Source organism: Myotis myotis, unplaced genomic scaffold (genome assembly GCF_014108235.1).
Source record: "Myotis myotis isolate mMyoMyo1 unplaced genomic scaffold, mMyoMyo1.p scaffold_m19_p_11, whole genome shotgun sequence".
In the NCBI taxonomy this organism is placed as follows: Eukaryota; Metazoa; Chordata; class Mammalia; order Chiroptera; family Vespertilionidae; genus Myotis; species Myotis myotis.
In genome coordinates, this window is record NW_023416315.1 from 42,242,891 (window position 1) to 42,267,361 (window position 24,471).

Here is a 24,471-nt window from a genome sequence, read left to right on the forward strand (position 1 = left end):
GAAGAAAATGAAGAAAAGGAGAGGGCCTACATCATCTACAACTGGAAGCTCAAGTCATCAAGAATGTGACTGAGGTAATAATGGAAAGACAGTGAGACCGGTGCTTAAACAACCCATGAATGAAGGGGAAGGAGCAAAAGAAAGTCACTAAACAGAGACAAGCAGTGGTGATACATTTTTTCCAAGAGCTCCAATTGTAAGAAAGAAGAAAAAATGGACAAGGCAATAGGAAATAGAGAGGACATGAAGATCTCCTACATGCCTGTAGCACCAAAGTATAAGAGGGGAAAAAAATCCCTACTAGAGATGGTCATATGGAAAGCAGTACGCTCAAAGCATAACCAGGTCTCAGTACCAGTACCTTTCAGAAGGAAACAGAAACTTTCCAAAAATAGGTTAAGAATATAATGAATTTCTGACCACGAGCTCCATAAAGTACAGCAAAGGGTTTGGGGTGGGTCAAATTAGTAGTGGGAACTTGGCTCAAATTAGGCTATGCACAAATGCATGAATCCCAATGACAGGACACGACATAGGAAGTCTGAACTTCTTGGGCAAAATAAGGTGAACAGGATGAAAGGTAAGATTATGAATGAGTCTTAATGGTCTCTTTGGTCAGTGGTCGACAAACTGCGGCTCGCGAGCCACACGCGGCTCTTTGGCCCCTTGAGTGTGGCTCTTCCACAAAATACCACGTGCAGGCGCACGTACAGTGCGATTGAAACTTTGTGGCCCATGCGCAGAAGTCGGTTTTCGGCCTGGGCAAGTCAATTTTGAAGAAGTACTGTTTATATTTGGCTCTGTTGACTAATGAGTTTGCCGACCACTGTCTTAGGTGATAAGCAAAAAAACAAACAAACAAAAACTAGTTCTATTGCCTCCTTATTGAGACTAGCTTTGTAGCCACAGCAGCTTGCATGCTGCCCCCTACCCGCCCCTGACACACACACACACACACACACACACACACACACACACACACACACACACTTTCTTCAACCTTTACCTTATCCAGGAAAGATCCTAGCATCCAGCATTATAATTTCCCCCTTGCAAAAAACCTTAAATCCTTCACACCCTCTCCTCTGCACTTGCCTCTAATTGTTGAAGAAAAAACCACAACACACCATCTAGTCTAAGTTTAAATTCATAAACACACATTTCAAATGGGCACTCCACCCTGCTCAGCTACACTACATTTCTACAGTATGTGCGCTTTCCCCATTTTCCAAAGGGACCATCTCAAACCTTCTCCTTTCTCCTTAAATCTTCCATGTCAGTTCTTATTTCATCAGGGAAAACACAAAGAACACAGAGGACCTCATTTCCCTACAACAAAATTGCCTCATCTGTCTGCATCCAGATGCATACTTTCCACATTCCCTCTCATCCTTGCTCTTGAAGACCAAAGTCCAATCCCTCCACTATTTCTGTACTTGATCCTCTCAGCTCTTATCTTCTCAGTGACTTTGGCACCTTATCCCCTCCCCTGCAAAATGATTTTTCCTTCTGTCATTCTTATGATATAATATTACTCATCTTTTAAAACGGAAAAAATTCCACTACACATCAAAACTTTTTTCACATTTGTGAAAAAAATAAAGCAAAACACTTTTTTCACAAGCATTATTTCCAGATGCTATCACCACTTGTTTGCTTTCATTTCCTCCACCTGAGCTCCCTTCTCCAACTTCCACCAATGCTGCTCTTGTCGAGGCAGACTTTGTCCTCATCATGTTGACAGATCCAATGGTCACTGTTAATTTTTATATCTTAGTTGACCTTTCAAAAATGTTATATAAAATACTTCATTGTCTTGGCTTCTGGGAGACCAGTGTCCTTGTTTTCTTCCTACCTTGGTCTTTTTTGCTGCTGCTGCCTCCTCTGAGCACCAAATATTGTATTTGATTGTAATAAGAATCAGTCATCTTCATCTATGTATTCCAAAAGTAATCTCCGCTACTCTTATGGCTTTAAAATGATTTCTATGCTTGCTAATAATGATCCCTAAGTCTTTATCTGCAGTCCTGAATTCTCCCCCACAACTCCAAACTTTGCATCTAACTGCCTACTTAACATTTCCACTTAGAAATCTAAAAGGCATCTTAAACTTAACATAGTCTACAGGACTTTTGATTTTCCTCCCCCTCCAAATACCTCTTCTCCATTTTTGCCACCTCATGAACCAACACACCTATCTACCCCATTAGTTATGCAAGCCAAGTATCTTGGAGCCATCTCTAATTCCTGTTTTTTTTTCTCATATCTTATAACCAATCTATGAATAATTTTGCTAAGCCCAAATTCAAAATATATCCAGAATCGAATAACTTTTCACCACTCTATGCAACCACCCTAGTACAAATCATCATTATGGCCCACCTGGACTATCACCTTTCTAACTGACCCTGCTTCTACACTTGTCTGTCTCCTAAAAAATCTTTTCTTCACACAGCAGGTAGAATTATCTTCAAAATATCAACCTGATCACATCACGCTTTCTCAAAACCCACTAATAGTATCCATTCACATCTAATCTAATAAAAGACAAAAAGGGTAATTAACTGTACCCTCTGCTATGCTTCCCATTGGCTAATCAGGGCGATATGCAAATTAACTGCCAACAAAGATGGCAGCCGGCAGCCACGCAGCTGAAGCAAGCAGGAGACTTGCTTGCTCCAGTGATAGAGGAAGCCAAGGTTCCCCGCCTGCCGCGGCCTGGCTCTGAGCCCAAAACAACAATGTTTCAATTATAGAAGCTAAACAAACCCCAGATACCTGCTTTCAGCTGGCCAGCCGCGGCCTCAGAGCTGGGAGCACCAGTGATGGCAACAATGTTTCAATTATAGAAGATAAATAAATCTCAGAATAAAAAAAAAGAAAAAAAGGAGAGGCTGGGAGCTTCAGTCCCAGCCAGCCTGAAAACGGTCCTCAGCCCCTCACCCAGACTGGACAGGCACCCCAGTGGGGACCCCCCACCCTAAAGGGGGTGTGGCCAGCCTGAAAACAGCCATCAGCCCCTCATCCAGGCTGGCCAGGCACCCCAGTGGGGACCCTCACCCTGAAGGGGGTGTGACCAGCTGCAAACAGCCATCAGCCCCTCACCCAGGCTGGCCAGGCACCCAAGCGGGACCCCCACCCTGATCCAGGACACACTTCAAGGCAAACCAGCCGGCACCCACCCGTGCACCAGGCCTCTATCCTATATAGTAAAAGGGTAATATGCAAACTGACCATAACAGCAGAAAGACTGGGAATGACTGGTCACTATGACACACATTGACCACCAGGGGGCCGACACTCAATGCAGGAGCTGCCCTCTGGTGGTCAGTCGATCCCACATGGGGGAGCTCTGCTCAGCCACAAGCCAGGCTGATGGCTGCCAGTACAGTGATGGTGGTGGGAGCCTCTCCTGCCTCCTCAGCAGCACTAAGGATCTGACTGCAGCTTAGGTCTGCTCCCCGCTGGCAAGTGGACATCCCCCAAGGGCTGCCAGGCCGCCAGAGGGATGTCTGACTGCCATCTTAGGCCCAATCCCCCAGGGAGCGGGCCCAAGCCAGCAGGTGTCATCCCCCGAGGGGTCCCAGACTGTGAGAGGGCACAGGCCGGGCTGAGGGACACACACCCCGCCCCCCCCCCCCCCCGCCAGTGCACAAATTTTTGTGCACCGGGCCTCTGGTTTAAAATAAAAGCCAAAATCCTTAGTTGGCTTACAAAGTAGCATACGACCTAGTCTCTAGTCACCTTTCCAATCTGCTCCTCCTTCCTGCCTATTCTGCTCCATCCACAATGCCCTTCACACATGCCAAGTTTAATATGCCCAGGGGATTCCTCCGCAACACAAACAAATGAAAACAACAATAAATGAACTAAACAAGCAAACAAAAAATGTCAAAAAACTGTGCTTGATTATCTTATCATTCAGATCCTCAGAGAGGTCTTCCCTAACTACCTAGTCTAAAACAGCTACCAATTGCTCACATTATTTGAATTTTCTATATTGTATTTGTCACCAACTCTCTGATATTTTTCATATTTACTTATTACCTCAGATTTATCCCTATCTATACCTCTTCACATAGCCATAAGTTCAAGAATATACTAACCATGACAGCTTAAGCCACTGTATCAAGATGCATATCATTAATGAATCTCCATTTTACATACTGTAACTTAAAGGAGTTACCTTATTGAAAGATATAACTACTTGGTGATAAAGATTTAATTCAAAACCAGGTCTACTGATATTAGTTTTTACCTGATGTATATATTATCTCTCTTTGCTACTGCTAGTCTCATGTTCATCTTTTCCACTCATATTTAGGCATTAAACTTCATGTCATAAATAACCAGGTTCCTTAATCCTTTCTTTTAAATATTTCACTTGCAACCTCAAGGTAAATGTGTGCAGACTTGAGGACATTATCTCAAGCATTTAAAGAGGTTTACAAAAAGGAGTTGAGTTCTACATGAAAATAAACTCAGACCTCTCACACTACAAGCAAAGTTGGCTACAGAAAATTTACTTGTAAATGCAATTGGATGTACAAAAAATATCCATTTATAATTAAATTCTGTAGTAATTATAAATGGTCATTAAATTTATAAAAAATAAAAATTCCTGGGACTCTTTCCCCCTCCCCACATGGGAGTCTGTGCTGTGAGATTCTTTCCCCCTCCCCACATGGGAGTCTGTACTTGTTCTTCAATAAATTCCCACCTTTGCTATACAAAAATAAATAAATAAATAAATATTCCTGAAGTAACAAAACTAGCAGTTGCTACAACAGAATTTTCCATTGCAAGATATGCTAGGACACCAAGCGGACACTGCCATTAAACTGGCAGTAAAAACAAAGACTTTGATGAGTCAATCTGAACTCATGTAACCTTAAAAAGATTGATACCAGGCTCTCACCTCATAGACGACAAAGGAAAGCAAATTCACAATGAAGACGGGCATGATGAGCACATACAAGCAAATACTGAAAAAGAGCCTTTAGATAAGAAATAATGAGGGTAGAAACAGGACCCAAATTATATTCTCCAGATTTCCTAATACTCTGATTCGTAATTCTACTCTTTTAACTAAAATTTAAATGCTGTATTGTAAGCATCAAGTTTATATAAAACCATGTAAGACAGAGTTTAGGAAATCCATTCCCATAAATCACTTTCAACTAATCTGAATGACTGAAAGACAAGGTTCACAGAAAGCCTTTTATTAGTCAAAATCCAATCAGAAATATTCTCCAAAATGTTTCAGTGTCATAGAAACTACAGCGAAACTACCCAAATCCCAATGCCTTTACCAAAGAAAGTACCCGCATTTTCTACTTACCAGTCCTAAAATAATTCATAATTGAATCTCTAGAAATTCCTGGAATCTTACAGGTAGAAAATAGCATTCGGAATTGATTCATATCTAGAGGAGTATTTCCAACTTTATCAACAGGCAATTTTTCTCTATTAAAACAAAAAGTAAGTACTTTAAGAAGTAATTATAAAACTTATAAACCAAATAGTCACAACTGTAATATTCATCCCCATCTAAGTAAATTAAGCTTCTCAACTTTACCTGACACTTAAATCTTCATACTAAATTTCATACTAAATTCACCTTAAGTATCCTTACTTTCTTAACAGTTGCCAGTAGTTCAAGTTATGCCAAAGACTTATGCTTCCTCTTTCCAATTGCGTGCCTTCCTTTGGAGGCCAGTAGTGTTCCATATGGGGTGCCGGACCCCCAAAGTTGACATTCAGTTGTGATGGTATACGGACATCCAGGTAGGCAACATTCAGCCACCACTCTTCCAGCTAAAATAAAGAACATCAGATAATACATGAATATGTAAAAAATAAGTTACTGTCTACTTGGTGTGTTTTTTTCCCTCTCTTCTTTCCTTTGGAACTGTAGGGTCTTAAATACTATTGTGTTTAACTATGTTGTCAAAAACATGAAACAAAAAGCACTTTCAGGCAGATCAAGTTGAAGTCACAAATACCTGACAATGTATTTAGGTGTGTTTTCTCAGAGTACCTGAGAAAAATAGCTACTCAATAAATCCTCAATTAAGGGATTTACAATTTTCCTTTTCCAAGCAAAAACTAAAATACTAAATCAGAAATATAAAAACTTTTTGAGTAGGTTTAAAAAAACTAATTTGGGTTTTTCACAGACAATGTTCTAAATCCCTCTTTCACTATATGCACTTTTTTTAAAAATACATTTTATTGATTTTTTTACAGAGAGGAAGGGAGAGAGATAGAGAGTCAGAAACATCAATGAGAGAGAAACATCGATCAGCTGCCTCCCTGCATGCCCCCCACTGGGGATGTGCCCGCAACCAAGGTACATGCCCTTGGCCGGAATCAAACCTGGGACCTTTCAGTTTGCAGGCCGACGCTCTATCCACTGAGCCAAACCGGTTAGGGCACTATATGCACTTTAATTTCATACATCAGTAAGCATATCTTATCAAGTTACCTAGAGTTATTTTTGAAGAAACTGATGTTCTCAATTACAATGAGTCACTCAAAAAAAGATATAAATAAAAAGGATACAGGCAAAACAACTTGTTACCTCTACCCTAATTTAATTAAAATCATTCAAGGTTCACCCTGGCCAGTGTGGCTCAGTTGGTTGGAGCATCGTCCCATATACCAGAAGGTGGCAGTTTGATTTCTGGTGAGGGCACATACCCAGGTTGTGGGTTCGATCCCATTGGGGCATGTGCAGGAGGCCATCTATCGATGTTTCTCTCTCTCTCTCTCTCCCTCCCTCCCTCCCTCCCTCCCTCCCTCCCTCTCTTCCTCTCTTCCTCTCTTCCGCTCTCTGAGATTAATTTTTTAAAAAATCATTCAAGGCTCAAGATTGAGAATAAAGCAATCTGGAAATATAAAATTTTATTATTCCATTATAGGTATCAATGGCTGATGAAAAAGATAAGCTTGCTTTTTCATTTCGAAAACTAAAATAACTGTAATCATTATTTCTAGATTAAAGTAATTTTCAATTCAATCCTTTGGTTTACACTACACAAGTAGTTAAGCTGAAGAAGCCAAAGAAGATTCCTTGTAGAAAATTGATATCCTTAATGGCTATTATAGCAATGTGTCATTAACCTAATTGACACACAGAATACTCATAACCATTTCCCCTCCAATTTTGTAATGGCCCTTTCTCTCACATGCATTGTTTCAATACTTGTACACCACCGATATGACACGTGTTTTGATATTTTTTAGGCAACAATGACCTAGATAAAATGTTTCTCTCAAGCCTGGTTTATAAACCACATGGAGTAGTTGTTAAAATAAGGATTTCTGGGTTTCATTCCAGAGATACTGCATCAGAATGACTGGTCTCAGGAAATCTGCATTTTAACAAGTTTTCCATATAATAAGAGAGTAGCCCACCCACAAAACTCAAAACTCCAGTGTTAAGCAGTTCATTCATTCTTTTGAATGATGATCATGGCAATAGTGACTGCAAGAATTTTTACAGTAACAATTTTAAAATGAAAGCTATGTACATTTTTATTTTTCATTTTTTAAGCATCATCAATTTTCTAATCTTAAGTATAATAACATACATACCCAATTTCTCTTTTCTTTTGCCCTTTCAAGTAATTTCTGGTGCAATTTTTCTCCAATACCATTTTGAAATTTTTTGACAATTTCTTCAGTTTTCTTATATTCTTCTTCATTTGCAAATGGCTTTACTATAAAGAAAAAATATGCATTAAAGTAGTTAGACATCAGGTACCACAAACGCACCTCATTATTACTTACACAAATACTGAGACTCAGTTATGTAAAACAATTATGGACTATTAATTATCACAGCAGTTCAATAAATTAGAGTTTGTAACATGAAAATAGCTAAAGAGCAACAATAAAAAATACTATAAAAAATAAAACAGTGGAAATTATGTAATCTAATAACCATTTTCTAAAAAATTATTTTAAAATCATTATGGATGATGATAGTTAAAATGACAAAGGCAGGACCAGCATGTAGCTATCAGTCCAATAGGAAAGTAAATCCTGTTGAGCTACAAATAAGAGAAATTAAAGCATCTTTCTACTAATGTTCAAGCAGAGCCTTGGAAATGCAATGTGCAAGTATAATGCCTGCCAAAGTATAGTGCTTGGTGCCCTGTGGCCAGTAATGGTTTCCTTTACAAAAGAGAGAGAGAGAGAGAGAGAGAGAGAGAGAGAGAGAGAGAGAGAGAAGAAGAAGAAAAAAAAGAAAAAGAAAAAGAAAAAGAAAAAGAAAAAGAAAAAGAAAAAGAAAAAGAAAAAGAAAAAAGAAAGATACAGGGTTCTTAATCCATCATAACCTAGTGCTCTGAAAATTAAACTATATCTATAAGTATTTTACAAATTTTAGAAATCTTGGGACATAAATATTTACCTTTTGTCTTATTTTGCTTTTTCAAAATCTTATCTTAAAATCAATTTAAATATCGGTATGCATAAAGAGTACAAGTGAATAATCAAAAACAGTGATTAATCAGTGAATTTAAAAAAAAAATACTAGAATTTCCAGGTGAATGTAAATGAGAAAAAAGAAGAGAGAAAAAGAATTTAAAAATCATGTAGGAGAACCAAGATGGCGGCATAGGTTAACACCGGAGTTTGCTGCTTTGAACAACTACTTCAAAAGTGAAACCAAAAAACGGAAGGGACATCACCCAGAACCACAGGAACGCTGGCTGAGTGGAAGTCCTACAACTAGGAGGAAAGAGAAACGCATACGGACACTCAGAGGAGGTGCAGTGCTGAAGTCAAATCCTGAGGTGCGGAGTGCGCGGAGCGGGCTGGCGGCGGAGGGCGCGGTTGGCGTTTTCAATCGGGAGGGAGTCACAGACTCTGAGCTCCAGATCCCGGCGAGTCTTTAGGGACCCAGACTCAAACGGGAGAAGCGGGACTGTCTGGCTTCGGTCAGAGCGAGTGCAGCTTTCTCTCTGAGCTTTGCAGTGGGTGCTGGGACTCAGAGAGGCAGAGCCCCTGGGGACAGGACTGAGAGCCGCCATAACTGCTCTCTCCGGCCCACCCTGTTGATCCTGTTCTACCCGCCCCGCCCAAACCCTGCACAGAGGCTTTTGCCGGATAGCCTCAGGCAAAGGCTAGATTAGCACCTCCCTAGAGGACAGAAGTTCTCTCACTGCAGACACAGCTGATTCTCATAGCCACTTGGCCTGGAGGTCAAACCCTCCCTGGAATTAGCTACAACAATCAAGATTTAACTATAAGACTGCGCACAAAGACCACTAGGGGGTGCACCAAGGAAGCATAACAAAATGCGGAGACAAAGAAACAGGACAAAATTGTCAATGGAAGATATAGAGTTCAGAACCACACTTTTAAGGTCTCTCAAGAACTGTTTAGAAGCCGCCGATAAACTTAATGAGATCTACAAGAAAACTAATGAGACCCTCGATCTTATATTGGGGAACCAACTAGAAATTAAGCATACACGGACTGAAATAACGGATATTATACAGACTCCCAACAGCAGACCAGAGGAGCGCAAGAATCGAGTCAATGATTTGAAATGTGAGGAAGCAAAAAACACCCAACCGGAAAAGCAAAATGAAAAAAGAATCCAAAAATGCGAGGATGGTGTAAGGAGCTTCTGGGACAGCTTCAAGCGTACCAACATCAGAATTATAGGGGTGCCAGAAGATGAGAGAGAGCAAGATATTGAAAACCTATTTGAAGAAATAATGACAGAAAACTTCCCCCACCTGGTGAAAGAAATGGACTTACAGGTCCAAGAAGCGCGGAGAACCCCAAACAAAAGGAATCCAAAGAGGACCACACCAAGACACATCATAATTAAAATGCCAAGAGCAAAAGATAAAGAGAGAATCTTAAAAACAGCAAGAGAAAGAAACTCAGTTACCTACAAGGGAATACCCATACGACTGTCAGCTGATTTCTCAACAGAAACTTTGCAGGCCAGAAGGGAGTGGCAAGAAATATTCAAAGTGATGAATACCAAGAACCTACAACCAAGATTACTTTATCCAGCAAAGCTATCATTTAGAATTGAAGGTCAGATAAAGAGCTTCACAGATAAGGAAAAGCTAAAGGAGTTCATCACCACCAAACCAGGATTATATGAATTGCTGAAAGGTATCCTTTAAGAAGAGGAAGAGGAAGAAAAAGGTAAAGATACAAATTATGAACAACAAATATGCATCTATCAACAAGTGAATCTAAGAATCAAGTGAATAAATAATCTGATGAACAGAATGAACTGGTGATTATAATAGAATCAGGGACATAGAAAGGGAATGGACTGACTATTCCTGGAGGGGAAAGGGGTGTGGGAGATGCGGGAAGAGACTGAACAAAAATCGTGCACCTATGGATGAGGACAGTGGGTGGGGAGTGAGGGCGGAGGGTGGGGCGGGAACTGGGAGGAGGGGAGTTATGGGGGGGAAAAAAAGAGGAACAAATGTAATAATCTGAACAATAAAGATTTAATTTAAAAAAAAAAAAAGAATTTAAAAATCATGTAAAAACCAAATGGCTTCCAGTTAAAGTGAGCTAAATACATAGATTTACCTCCACTACTTCTAGCAAATCACTAAAATGACAGTAATTTAAAAGGTATACTAGTAAATCTGTCAGGACAAAAAAAGAGAGAGGACCGTAGATACATCAAGCTAACATTTTACAAATTACAAAAATACATGGGAAAATGGCAACTGACTTTGTAGAATGAAGCAAAGTATCTAAAGCGGGAGGTAGGGTCGAGTTAGGTACAAACCAAGAAGCAAGCCAATTCTTGCAATGTAATCCTAGAAAGGCTCAAGAATTCAAGACACATGTAATTCCAAAGGCAGGGGGCAAACTGAGGCTGAAAACAGTCTTTAGAAGCAGCTCACAATTGCCCTATCCACACTGGCATCTGTATAAAAAGACAGGGAACTTCCTCCAATGCCAGTAGAAATGTGGAGGTTTACTCTCAGGAGAAGTTAAACCAGACAAGCAGAATACCTAGGTTCTAGTTCAAACTGAAAAAAGAGGGCTGGATTATGATGAAAATGCATACCCGGAACAATAAGTCCTCCAACCCCTTCCCTCTTCTAAGCTCCCCACACACCAGCAGTCTGGCTTATGCCTTCTAAACAAATGATAACAGGATTCTTCTTTGGTAAAGCTGATCAGTATAAGAGAAAGGAGTACTGGTACCGACTTCTGCGCATGGGCCACGAAGTTTCAATCGCACTGTATGTGCGCCCGCACGTGGTATTTTGTGGAAGAGCCACACTCAAGGGGCCAAAGAGCCGCATGTGGCTCGCGAGCCCCAGTTTGCCAACCACTGTCCTAGAAGGCTCACTCTAAGGCTCACTAGTCACCACGCCCTTAGACCAGGGGTGGGCAAACTTTTTGACTCGAGGGCCACAATGGGTTCTTAAACTGGACCGGAGGGCCGGAACAAAAGCATGGATGGAGTGTTTGTGTGAACTAATATAAATTCAAAGTAAACATCATTACATAAAAGGGTGCGGTCTTTTTTTTTTTTAGTTTTATTCATTTCAAACGGGCCGGACTCGGCCTGCGGGCCGTAGTTTGCCCACGGCTGCCTTAGACCCATGCACCCAGAGCTCCTACTCAGTTTTTTAGGGTCTGACTCAAATATGAATGTCTAAGGTTTGCCAGATATTTGAGGAAAGTCACATGAGTCAGAGAGAACTAACAAAGGATTGGTAATATCAAAGAGTAAACAGACCAAAAAGGTGACGGCATTAATAATGACTATACATTCCAATTTTCAAGAAAGGAGATGCCAAGGTGTGTAGGAACACAAGTAAAGTGATGCTCCGGGTGATGCAGCAAAGACTTTTACCTTTCAGGAATGCTGGATGTTCAAGCTGGATTCAGAAAAGGAAGAGGCATTCTAATTGCAAGCATTTGGCATTTGCTGGATACTGGAGTGCTCCAAAGAATTTCAAAAGGTTAGTCTATGTGTTATAGACTTCAATAAAGCCTTTGACTACATCAATCGTAAAAAGCTATTGGTTGCTCTAAAATAAATGGCGTGCGTCAGCATTTGATCGTCCTGACACATAACTTGTATAGTGAACAGGAAGCCTCTGTCAGGGCAGAACAGAGAGAGACCAGAGAGTTTCCTACAGGCAAAGGTATCAGGCAAGGGTACACTTTGTCTCCCTATTTGTTTAACCTGTACACAGAGCATATCATACAAAAAAACTGGTCTAGATTCAAAGGAAGGAGGAGTGAAAATTGGTGGAAGAACTATCAATAATTTAAAATATGCAGATGACACCATCTCACTGGCAGAAAGTCGCAATGATTTAAAAGGACTTCTGATGAAAGTGAAAGAAGAAAATGCCAAAGCAGGTCTATATTTGACCAGCAAGGCAAAAATCATAACTATAGAAGAAATACACAACTTTAACAAAGACAATGAAGATATTGACATTGTTAAGGTTTTGCTTACCTTGGCTCAGTCAGCAATTCAAATGGAGACTGCGGCCAAGAAATCAAGAGAATGTGGAGACTTGGAAGGGCAGCAATGAAAGAATTAGAAAAGATCACCAAAAGCAAAGCTGTGTCATTAGAGACCAATACTTAGATCATCCACACCCTTGTATTTCCAATAACCATATATGGGTGCAAAAGTTGGACAGTGAAAAAGGCTGACAGGAAAAAAAACTGATTCATTTGAAACATGGTGTTGGAGGAGAGCTCTATGGATACTCTGGGCCACCAGAAAGGAAGAACAAGTGGATCCGGTAGTTTGCCTGAAATATCACTGGAGGAAAAAAGGACAAAACTGCATCTGCCCTACTTTGGGCACATCATGAGAAGGCAGGGTTCTTTGGACAAGACAATAGAACTGGGAAAATAGATGACAAGAGGAAAAGAGGAAGACCAGGGGGGACTGACTGCGTAAAATAAGCCACAGGCATGAGTCTACAGGAGCTGAGCCATTGTGGACATCACTCATTCACAGTCGCCAGGAGTCAAAGCTGACTCAACAGCAATTAATACACTAATAACGGAAGGGAAACATTTTAAAATTCAAAGCTTAGCCTAGAAGGATCCGGATCAGAGCAACAATAGTTCCAGAAACAGAAAGTAAGAAGTGAGGAAAAAACTACCAACGAAATATTTCAAAAATTTCCTAGAACTAAAGAATATTAACTTTTTCAACTAAAAGAACCCATTGGGTATTCAGAGAAATAAAAGAAACCTACATACTAAGCGACATCATTGAGAAATTCAGAATGGTAGGGATAAAAAAAGAGGTAGCCAGACAGTAAAAAACAATAGATCACATATTAAAGGACTGAACACCAGAACAGCATTAGACTTCTCAAGAACAGACAGTGCCTTCAAAATGCTTTAAAAGCATCATTTCCAACCAAGAATTCTACATTCTTCCAAACCATCAAGCATGAAGGCAGAAGAAATGTTTTTTAGGTCCTACATTATTTTCCTCCCAGACACCCTTTCTCAAGTGGCTACTGAAGATGTACTGCACTACAACCTGAGAAGAGAAAGGGGAAAAAAGAGGAAGACAGAATCCAAGAGCCAAGGGATCCAACAGAGGAGGGGGGAAGAGAGCTGCCAGGATGATGACCAAAGGAAAGCCCTAGGACAGTGATGGTGAACCTTTTGAGCTCGGCGTGCCAGCATTTTGAAAAACCCTAACTTAACTCTGGTGCCGTGTCACATATAGAAATTTTTTGATATTTGCAACCATAGTAAAACAAAGATATTTTTGATATTTATTTTATATATTTAAATGTCATTTAACAAAGAAAAATCAACCAAAAAAATGAGTTCGCGTATCACCTCTGACACGCGTGTCATAGGTTCGCCATCACTGTCCTAGGACAACAGTTGCCCCACCAGCTCTAGAAACGCTGATTGGAGCAGGAGGGTAGAGGTGTCAGTAGGGTTGCCTTCAAGAAAAAAATGAAGCTGAAAGAATATCTTATGTATTTAAATATATTCAGAGATTCTCAGTGTATTAAAGTGTTTGGGAGTGAATTCATTGTGAATACAAAGTAAACTAAGCAAATGAAAAATGGGGGGGGAGGGGAGGCAGGGGCAGGATGCAGCAAAAAGGTAATCAAAGTTCACCAAATGGTTCTCATGCGAATAACTGCAAAACCATAAACCCTAAATCAGTGGTTCTCAACCTTCCTAATGCCGCGACCCTTTAATACAGTTCCTCATGTTGTGGTGACCCCCAACCATAAAATTATTTTCGTTGCTACTTCATAACTGTAATTTTGCTACTGTTATGAATCATAATGTAAATATCTGATATGCAGGATGTATTTTCATTGTTCACGACCCACAGGTTGAGAGCTGCTGCCCTAAATGGTCAGCTCAATCGATTCAGGTAAATACTGATCTGTATCAGGTGAAACCCTAAGTTAAATCAGGTGAATACTAATTTAATCCCAACTGGTGATTTGTACAACTATATTGAGAAAATGAGAGGGAAAATGTGGGTATGTTGAATTGCATATATGTTGGGGAGGGGGAGAGGTTAGAGGGCGTAAGAGAGCTAAATCCACATATTTTTAGGAACTAATTCATAATATCAACAACCAAAAAATCCATGCAATAGTAGCATAAGAAGTTTAAGCCTGGAGATAACACAAGAACAGATAAATTATTTGAATATGCTAGCTTGAGAAAGTGGAATTTGCAGAGGGTGGGAGGATGAGGCAAAGAACTACTACTTTTTATTGTAAGCCTAATGGTACTATCTGACTTTTTAAACTATGGAAAAATTAACGTAAGAGAAACATTTGGACATTTTAAGGATATTTAATTATCATGAGTCTAAAAGAAAAAGCAATTAGATCTTCATCGACTTCTAACAATTTCATAGTTTTTTAAGTTGCTAACAATAGTTATACTAAAAGATTACAAACATACCTGACTCAAGGTATTTTTTTAATGATTCTTCAAGTGAAGGAACAGGCAGTGATGGAAGAGAATCCTGGTACTGAAATGTTCGTTCCTCAGTTGACTTAGCCAATTGATTTTCCATGATGCAATCACAGTAGGAAAACTTAAAAAAAAAAAAAAAAAAAGACAGCACTCACAACTTCAACCTCATAAATATTTTTATATATGGTAGGTCCAATTCACTAAATCAGTATTTAGGTACCACAGTATAGCCAGGGCTTGGTCCTCATCCTTAATAATTTCATAAACTTGTCAGTGAGAGAACCTATTTTTAAGAAGTATAGACTCTGAAGGAAAGCCAAGCTTGCCACCCCAAAATATGCCTTTTTTGGGATATTGATTATTTTAAGCTCGTTATTTTTAAGAAACAAAAGATTCAGGAAAAACTTTGACATTCCTTCAAACAACCTAAAAGAAGTTGATAGAGGACCTGCTTCAGGGAGGACAGTAATAGATAACTATAATTAAACTAGTGGCCTGGTGCATGGATTCATGCACATTGAAAGGAAATTAATTAGAAGAAATATTTTAATATCGCTATTCACCCTTTCTCTATAATAGAAGTATCAACCAAATTCACGATCGACAATGACAGATCGAAACACATGCGTGCGACTGGCACCAGCAAGAGCTTTATATGTATCGAGAGCTTTATATGCACGAGTCAACGTTTATTTTTAAATTGCCAGTGCATGTCATATGTACCAGCTCGTCAGTCGAACAGACTGTCGGTCATTTAGCCTTTTATATATACAGATATAAGTTAAGTGTGATATACAGGGCACTTAGCCTTTTAGATAGATAGATAGATAGATAGATAGATAGATAGATAGATAGATAGATATAGATATAGATATAAGTTAAGTGTGATCATTGCTAAAGATAGCCCAGCAAACATTCATTTACCAAACACTTGCTTTCCTATCTCCATGTTAATTGCCTCCCTGCCCTTGGAAGCCCCACACCACAACCTCCCACTTCTTTTTAGCTCAAGATGGCAAATAAGCCTTAACTGCCAGACCTGTCCTCAGGGCCCACATTCTTACAGAACCTCAGTATGTATATACGTAATAAATTTGATTACGTTCTCCTGTTACTCTGTTTCATGTCAATTTGATTATTGGACCAAATCGAAGAATTTAGAATGGCAGAAGTATTTTTCCTTATGCTAAGTGAAATAAGCCAGTCAATGAAGGAAAAATACCACATGATCTCACTCATTTCTGGATAATAAAGACCATTATAAACTTATGAACAAAAATAGATACAGAGGCAGAGCTGCCTCGAACAGACTGTCAAACTACAGCAGGAAGGCCGGGGAGGGTAGGAGGGCAGAAGGGGGGTGGGTAAGAGATCAACCAAAGGACTTGTATGCATGCATATAAGCATAACCAATGGACATAAGACACTGGGGGTAGGGGAGGCCAGGGGATTGTCAAGGGCGGGGGGGAAAAAAAGGAGACATATGTAATACTCTTTGTAATACTTTAAGCAATAAAAAAAAATAAAATAAAATAAAAAAAGAAGTATTTTTCCTCCCTACAACTCAAAGTGCTAGAAGTCAAGGAGTAAGCAGTGGGACCAGGAAAATTATCATGTACTGGGCACCTTCTATTTGTTAAATATTGCAGTAGGCGTTACAGAACATGTGTTATCTCCCTAAAATCCATATTATTTCTGAAAGGTGGCATTCACTGCCATTTTACAAATGAAGAAACTAAAACTCAGACAGATTTGGTAACTTGCCTCAGATCAAACAAACAACTCAAATCCAGAACTGTGACTACAGTCCTCCCCCTATACAATGCTACATAATAGTGGGGAGGGGACCTGCAGTAGATCTAAATGGGTAGGTAGAATTCAGATGTATAGAAGAGGATAATGGACTGAGAGAACTTTGGAGAGCAAATATCTAAGAATATTACAGAATACATAAAATCACATGACAAACTTCTGTAATCTAATTGTGCAGATGGTATGAGACTTACACAGAATGGTTTCAAGTTTCCCAAAGCAATCTTGAACATTTTCCACAACTGTACTAATTTTCATCAGAAAATTCAAACTAACCCAAAGTGTGAATGAGGCATACAAGTGCTAAATGAAAAATGAGATTTCTCAAAAAAGCCTTTATAAAGTAATTATATATTAAAATAGCAATTGAGAAATCAAGGACCCCTAATATTGAGTAAGAATTCCCTCTTCTTTCAAATACTGCCTTTTAAAACTAATATCAAAGACAAACAAAATATTCCACTCATAGGAGGTTACAGAATAAAAACATCAAAAACAAGGGTATGGTAGAGATTCTTTTTAGCCAATATAATTTCCCCTTCTTTCTTAACAGAATCTCGAGTTTTTTGCTGGACATGTAGCTACATAGCTATAGCTCTCCCACCCTCCCTTGGAGCTCAGCATGGCTTTGTGATGGGTGTGTCACCTCCAGGTCATGACCCTAGAAAGGGTTACATATGCTTTGTCTCCTCACTGCCTAGCAGGTAGTCCCAACTGGAAGAGCACCTTGGGCCCATTTATGGAAGCCATGTACATAATGTACAGGCATACCTCAGAGATATTGTGGGGGTTCGGTTCCAGACCACTGCAATAAAGTGAGTTGTAATCTTTTTGCTGGTAGTGGGTCTTACCTTCAATTTGTAAAAAAATCTGTGAAGCGAAATAAAACAAAGGATGCTTGTAATGACGTTGTCAGAATCTTCCTACTAGCCCTGTACTCCTCCCTCTAGATTTATGAAAAGAAAAACCAAAAAAGCTTTTATTTATACCATTGTATTTTGGGTTTCCTTTGTTAGGGTAGAAGAGCTTAGCCTATACCACTAATAAAAAGATATAATCCAAAAATGTGATACAATAGAGCTCTCACAGTTCCTTAGCCTCTTCCTGTCTGATGACTTTCACTGCACTTCACTTTGACTACCCATAAACATGGCTTTAGACCTAATGGAAATGTAGATCTGGGTTTAAATACCAACTCTGCACTTTCTAGACATGTGTCCATGGGCAACTAACTTTAACTCCATTTCCTTAACTGTAGAGAGCATCTATAATAATCAAAGCGTAATATGCAAATCGACCAAACAACCGAACTGCAGAATGACCCATCGAACAGCAGAATGACCATCTGGATGACCTTCTGAGTGACCACGCTATGACACGCACTGGTGCCAGGCCAGCCAAGACAGGTGCAATGCAATTGGTGGAGCTGGGGGGGGGGGGGGGGGGCAGCGCCACGATCGCCCCTCAGAAGGAGGCCCAGGCCACCCTCTGCAGGGCGATGGGGGGGAGGGGGAGGTCTCCATGATTAATCGCCCTGCAGAGGGAGGCCCAGGCAAGCCAAGCAACTGCACCTCACACCTGTTTCCCACAGAGGGAGATTGGGGGGGAGGGGGGCAGCACTGCACAGATGGCAAGCAGTGGCAGCGGTAGGGGCGGGGCCAGCTGCGGGCAGCCGGGGGAAGGAAAGTCCCCATAGGCCCTGATCCCTGGCCAGGCCTAGGGACCCTACGAGAGGGGTCCTGGATTTCAAGAGGGCGCAGGCTGGGCTGAGGGACCGCCCCCTACCCCACCTCCCCCAGCCCTGCACGAATATCATGCACCTGGCCTCTAGTAATCATATAATCAAACAAAGCTGTTGTGAGGTTTTGTTTTTTTAACACTGCACAAAATAAAAATAATCCGGTTCAGATGACCATATTATGCTAGCTAGGCAGAATTTCTATGAATGCCCCCCTGGTACCCACCCTCCCACCCCAACCCACAGAACCTGTGAATATGAGATTTTCACTTCCATGCTTGTGATTTTGTTATTTTACACAGCACAATCAACCTTAAAATAGGGAGATTATCAGGTGAGCTTCATCGAATCACTTGAGCCTTTAGGAGCAGAAAGCTTTCTCCAGCTGGTGACAGAAGAGTCCGAGAGATTAAAACCACAAAAGGTGTTCTCTGGCAGGAGGTCTTATGGAAGGAAGAGAGGCCCCGGCTGACAGCCAGGAAGGAAATGGGAACCTTTGTCCTACAGCTGCAGGGAGATGAATTCTGCCAACAACCTCAATGGGCCTCCTGGAGGTGGGTTCTCTCCCAGAGCCCCCAGACAAGAACCTGCACCTAAAGAAACCTTCACTTCAGCTTTGTGAGATACTAGGCCGAGTACCCACCCGGGCTTCTGATCTACAGAAGCTGTGAGATAATAAATTCGTGGGTTTTTTTATTAAGTTTGTGATAAATTGTTATGGCAGCAATAGGAACCTAGTACACATATATAGAAAAGCTATTCTCTATATTCCTCAGCCTTTAGGAAACTGAGACCAAGGATACCAATTCCATACCCACTCAAGTCTTAACTAACCAAGAGGTACACATTAAAATAAGAATTATCAGATTCTTTCATGAAGGATGCTTTTTAAATCCTCAATCATAAAGATTAAATTAAATAACATAATTCCAAAAGAACCTATATGTGCAATAAGAAAATGACGACACTGGATTTCATTATAGTGGGCTTCCTAGGAGCGAAAAGATGTAAAATCAAAGTGGAAAAGAGAACCAGGAACAAGAAGTAAAAATAATAACAATAATAATAATAATCTGATTGCCACATACCAGAACACCAAGAGGAGTTGTTTAGGAGTTCCAGGAGCCTGTTGCAACAATTCTGTTTTCAGATCACGGGAGCTGAACTAGGCTGGTGACTGTGGGAAGAAAGAAAGTCAATAATTGCGGATGGTGGGGGGGGGGGGGTAGTATTGGCAAAAACTGGTGAAAGAAGGTAGAAGACAGACAATCTAGAGGTTGGGAGGCCCCACGACTCAAACTTTTGGGGAAAGCACAGCAAACATACTCCAAAAGTCCATCTGCTAGAGAATCGGATAAAAACTACTACACGGCTCACTAGTTCGCAAACAACCGCACTGCCCTCCATTGGGTCCACAGGGTACAGGGCGACAGAGTTCAAGGCTGGGCTCTAGAGACGGAGGCGCAGAGAGCGACCCGAGCTCGGAGACTCCGCCCTCCAACCAAGGTCAGCTCTGCACCCTCGGGACGCCACCGACGGAGAGAAATCTAACCCAGCATCGCGACGGACCCGCCCGGCGGCCGACACCGGGGGTACCTCCCCGACCCCGCAGGCAAGACGCCTGCTGACCCCACCAGGCCGAGCCCTGGCCCCTGCCCCGCCTACACTATGTAACTCGGTTCTGCACCATTGAACTGCCCCCCACCCCGGGGCAGCTTCGGGGAACGGGGAGCGCAGTCTCGGGGGCCTCACTCACTCCGCGCCCTTCGCCCATTCCGCCGCCGCCGACACCCGCATCAGCCCGCTACCTTAAGGTCACCGGGGAGCGGGGATTGGGTGGAAAGCTGCGAGGGCCCGCCCCCTCGGCCACCGGGGAGCGGGGATTGGGTGGAAGCCCAGAAGGTCCCGCCCCCATTCGAAGGCGGGGCCGGGCCGAGCCTGCGCTCTGCCGGGACCGACCCCGCCTCCCGCGGGCGCCTCGGGCTGGGCGGGCTCCAGGCTGCGGGCCTGGGAAAGCCCGGAGGATGCGGGCGAACGGTGCGACCCGGCCTGGCGGCGCTCAGTGACTCGCTGCCGGCGGAGCACAGCGCCCAGGCCCCGACACGGCGGGTCTCGCCCCCCCCCCGGCCCCCCGCGCCACCCACACAGATACCCAACCCTGTGGGACGGGCGCGGGACACGATGGCCCTGACCCATTACTACCCAACTTGCTCAAGGCTCGGCGCCCCGTTTCCCTTCCTCTTGCAGCCACATCTCGGGTTTACCAGCCGCTCCTCCCCCTCCCAGAGCGACTTTTTCCGCCACCCCAACAGCAAGAAGTGATGCCAACGCCTTCTAAAGGAATCTCATTGTTCGCCCTGTGCGGGAACCGCCACGCGTCCCCACCTGCCTCTCTCACCTTCACCCGCGGAGGCGGGAGTTCGCCCGCGGGGCGTGCTGCAGCCCATCCCCGCCTCCCTGCCCTTGCGCGGGTCTGCACGGTGCCGAAGGTCCCGGGAGCCCCAGGGATGCTCGCACTGCAAGCTGGAAGTCATGTACGATCGCGCCAAAAAATAAGAGTTTTTTAACCAGAGTGGAACTAGGCAAGTTCTAGACTAGAGGAAGATCATAATGTAGTTAACTTAGTTTCACAGGTTAATCTAGTTTACATTTACTTCCTGAAATAAAATAGACTGTTTCATTTTAAATACACTGTGTATGTTGTGAGCCCTGACCGGTTTGCTCAGTGGATAGAGCGTCGGCCTGCGGACTGAAGGGTCCCAGGTTCAATTCCGGTCAAGGGCGTGTACCTTGGTTGCAGGCACATTCCCAGTAGGGGGTGTGCAGGAGGCAGCTGATCGATGTTTCTGACTCTCTATCCCTCTCCCTTCCTCTCTGTAAAAAATCAATAAATTTTTTTTTTTTTAAAAAAAGAAACAACAGTAATGTACAGTGGCTCTAAACTAGATATCAAATATTAAGAACAAGATTTCAAGTTAACATGTCAGATCGAAGGTCCCAATCCTTTATCTTTCCTAACTCCCTTGATGAAATCTGACCCGAAGGGAACTGAGGCTATGTATAAATACATATTCACTTGGTGTGAATAGCCGTAAGCTTCCTGCAGACCGCAGTGCAGTTCCAGCCCTCGTTGGAGAGGTTATCTAATATGTGGCAGACACGCCTTTCTAGTAAAAGTTCTGAATTCTGAAATATATCAGGCCAAAAGTTCAGATAAGGGAGTGTAAACTTGTATAAGTAATTTCTGAAGCAATAAAGAACTTTTCTCTTATAGCATATAAGTGCTGTGTTGTGAATAATGTTAAAATTCGCTTATTCTTAAACAATAATAAAAAGCTACTCAGAAACCTTCATGGGGAGGGAGGGGCGGGAGCGGTCTGGAAGGGGTTAATGGGGTGGGGGAAAGGAAGCCCTATGTAATACTTTCAACAATAAAGATTTTTTTTTTTTTTTAAGAAAATTAATTAGCCCTAACCGGTTTGGCTCAGTGGATAGAGCGTTGGCCTGCGGACTGAAGCGTCCCAGGTTCGATTCCGGTCAAGGGCATGTACCTTGGTTGAAGGCACATCCCAGTAGAGGGTGTGCAGGAGGCAGCTGATCGATGTTTCTAACTCTCTATCCCTCTCCCTTCCTCTCTGTAAAAAAATCAATAAAATATATATTTTTTTAAAAAGAAAAAGAAAATTAATTAAATGAGAAAGAAAAAGAAAAAGAAACCTTCATTGAATTATTGTTCTCCTTGCTGGCGAAGTTTAGCACCTCTTTAAAAGTTCATGCATGTTTAATGCCTGTTGGTGGCATAAAATTTAGGGTCACTACGTTGCACTGTCATTCTAGTCTTGATATTTATTTAAAGGGAAACAAGATACTTTTGTAAAGATTTCTGGATTCATGAGGGGGTTTCAGGGGAGAACTGTGGGACTGAATGAAAATGAGTTGTACAGAAACTTGATTGTATAGGAGCGGGGAAAAGGTTATTTTTTAAAATAGGTTTTAGGAAGTGTAGCAGAATGAAAAGCAAGCTGTGAAGAGATAGGACCAAAGAAGAATCTTTCTCTTTCACGAAGGAATTCATTACTGAAAGAGAAAACGGAGCTTGCTACCCAGGATGCCCTCCCAGAGCCCTGCTGCATTATGTTATATAGTTCCTGCATCGCTAAAGGCAAGATCAAAATACAGAAGTGCCTGTAGATCTTTCTAGGCATATTGTTAATGTTCCACTTGTTACATCTGTGTCCACTGAGCTGTCGCACCTGACTTGGAAGACAACTGTTTTCCATTCCTTGATTACTTCAGCTTCAGAAGTCGGGCAAATTTGATACAAATAATATGGATGTATACAAATATAAACTAAGGGTTTTCTTAGGGGCAACTTCTCCAGTATATTTAATAAAAAAATTCTCTTAAGTAGCAGTCTTTCCAGTGTCTGGTATAGGCGCTCCATATCATTACTACTTTTCAGGAAAACGAAAGGCCCTGAAAAAATGCCTTTTCCCACATTTTGAAGAGTGAGTTTTATGAATGAGTTTGGATAATATGAATTTAATGCTTATGTTTATTACTTGATACAACATATTTTTGAGGAAACATTCCATTTAACCAGGCATCAAAAGAAGCGCATAAGGGGTCTTCCTGAATGATATCTTTTCTCCTGAGAAATAGAAACTTGACAACGTCATGAAGTGTTTATGGCAAAACCTCAAATGACCTACTTTTAGATCAATAAATATAAAATAGCTTTAACGCACTAAGATTAAGGATACATTGCCGAAACCGGTTTGGCTCAGTGGATAGAGCGTCAGCCTGCGGACTGAGGGGTCCCAGGTTCGATTCCGGTCAAGGGCATGTACCTGGGTTGCGGGCACATCCCCAGTGGGAGATGTGCAGGAGGCGGCTGGTCGATGTTTCTCTCCCATCGATGTTTCTCACTCTCTATCTCTCTCCCTTCCTCTCTGTAAAAAATCAATAAAATATATTTTTAAAAAAAGATTAAGGATACATTATCACATTAGTGTTTACATAGTGATGTATCGACTTTTATTCAACGGTGTATTCTTGCTTTGTTGAGGAAAATAAATTTTGTATCAAGTGCTGAGAATGCCGGCCCTTTCCTGAGTCTCTTCTGGGTTCCGAGACTTATCCTGGTACACAAAGCCATTTATACTTTAGGGCTATCGCTTTTCCAGATAGAGTTTTGATGATGAGAATATAATATTCTTGAATAAACAGTGAACTGTTATAGATTTCAGAATAGCCTTCAGGAACCTCACAATTTCATAGCAGGGTCATTGTAATTCAGATAACGTGGGGGTGAAGCAGGGTAGTATATCTGAGCACTCACGGTAAGTAAGGTCTGGAAACCTCTTTCTGCTGCTCAGATTTGTGGATTTGAGCTAATCACTTGAACCCTAGCTAGCCGCCAGCATTTTGTGGGGAGTGGTTCTTCTCTAAGCACCATGATCCCCACCTTCTATATAGTTCTGAGAAAGTCGCAATGAGCTTTATGAGGTGCCCCAAAGCAGGGCTCATGGCGACCATGTCTCTTGCTGGGCAGAAATCCCAGGGGAAGGTGGAGTAGACATGGTGTGGTCTGATTGGCAATCCACCACAGGGAACTTGGAGGATTCCTTGGAAAACAAAACGGATTCCACCATGTCTTAGGTCTACTATCCATTCTTTCTCAGACACGAACTCCTACAGGAAACCTTTATTAGTGGTCTTCTTGTCCTCTTCTTACGTCTTCACCCCGGCTGACTGCACAGCCTGTTTCTCCACAGATCATTCCCAGTGTCCGTAGGTTTGTAATGGCGAGCCATTCTCCACTGCAAGCTCAGCCTGGGGGCAGGAGCTACTGAAGTTGGTTAACTGGGACAGCTACTGTGACTGGGCAATTTGATACACCTGTGAACACTGGCTGCCTAATACAGCGGCTTTCTTGTTAGCATTTCAGGTATTTTAGG

General features: G+C 41.8%; 1 protein-coding gene across 10 annotated transcripts in view; it reads right to left on the reverse strand.

Annotated features, from left to right (window-relative positions):
• Positions 1–20,331, reverse strand: part of CROT (carnitine O-octanoyltransferase) — a 44,893-nt gene extending 24,562 nt beyond the window's left edge. For 4 of the 10 annotated variants that reach the window (XR_004970920.1, XR_004970919.1, XM_036328314.1 and 1 more), the window contains exons 1-6: positions 20,268–20,331; positions 19,600–19,688; positions 14,947–15,082; positions 7,600–7,724; positions 5,636–5,817; positions 5,342–5,466 (exon numbers count right to left, since the gene is read on the reverse strand). Coding sequence is in view for 8 of the 10 variants with exons in the window: in XM_036328314.1 (XP_036184207.1) it covers positions 5,342–5,466; positions 5,636–5,817; positions 7,600–7,724; positions 14,947–15,061 (547 nt within the window). In the remaining 2 variants the exon portion in view is untranslated. Of the gene's footprint in view, positions 1–5,341; positions 5,467–5,620; positions 5,818–7,599; positions 7,725–14,946; positions 15,083–19,599; positions 19,689–19,837; positions 19,959–20,267 lie in introns of those variants that run through there. The other 6 variants (XM_036328317.1, XM_036328316.1, XM_036328313.1 and 3 more) reach the window with 5 other exon arrangements.
• Between the last annotated feature and the right edge of the window lie 4,140 nt (positions 20,332–24,471).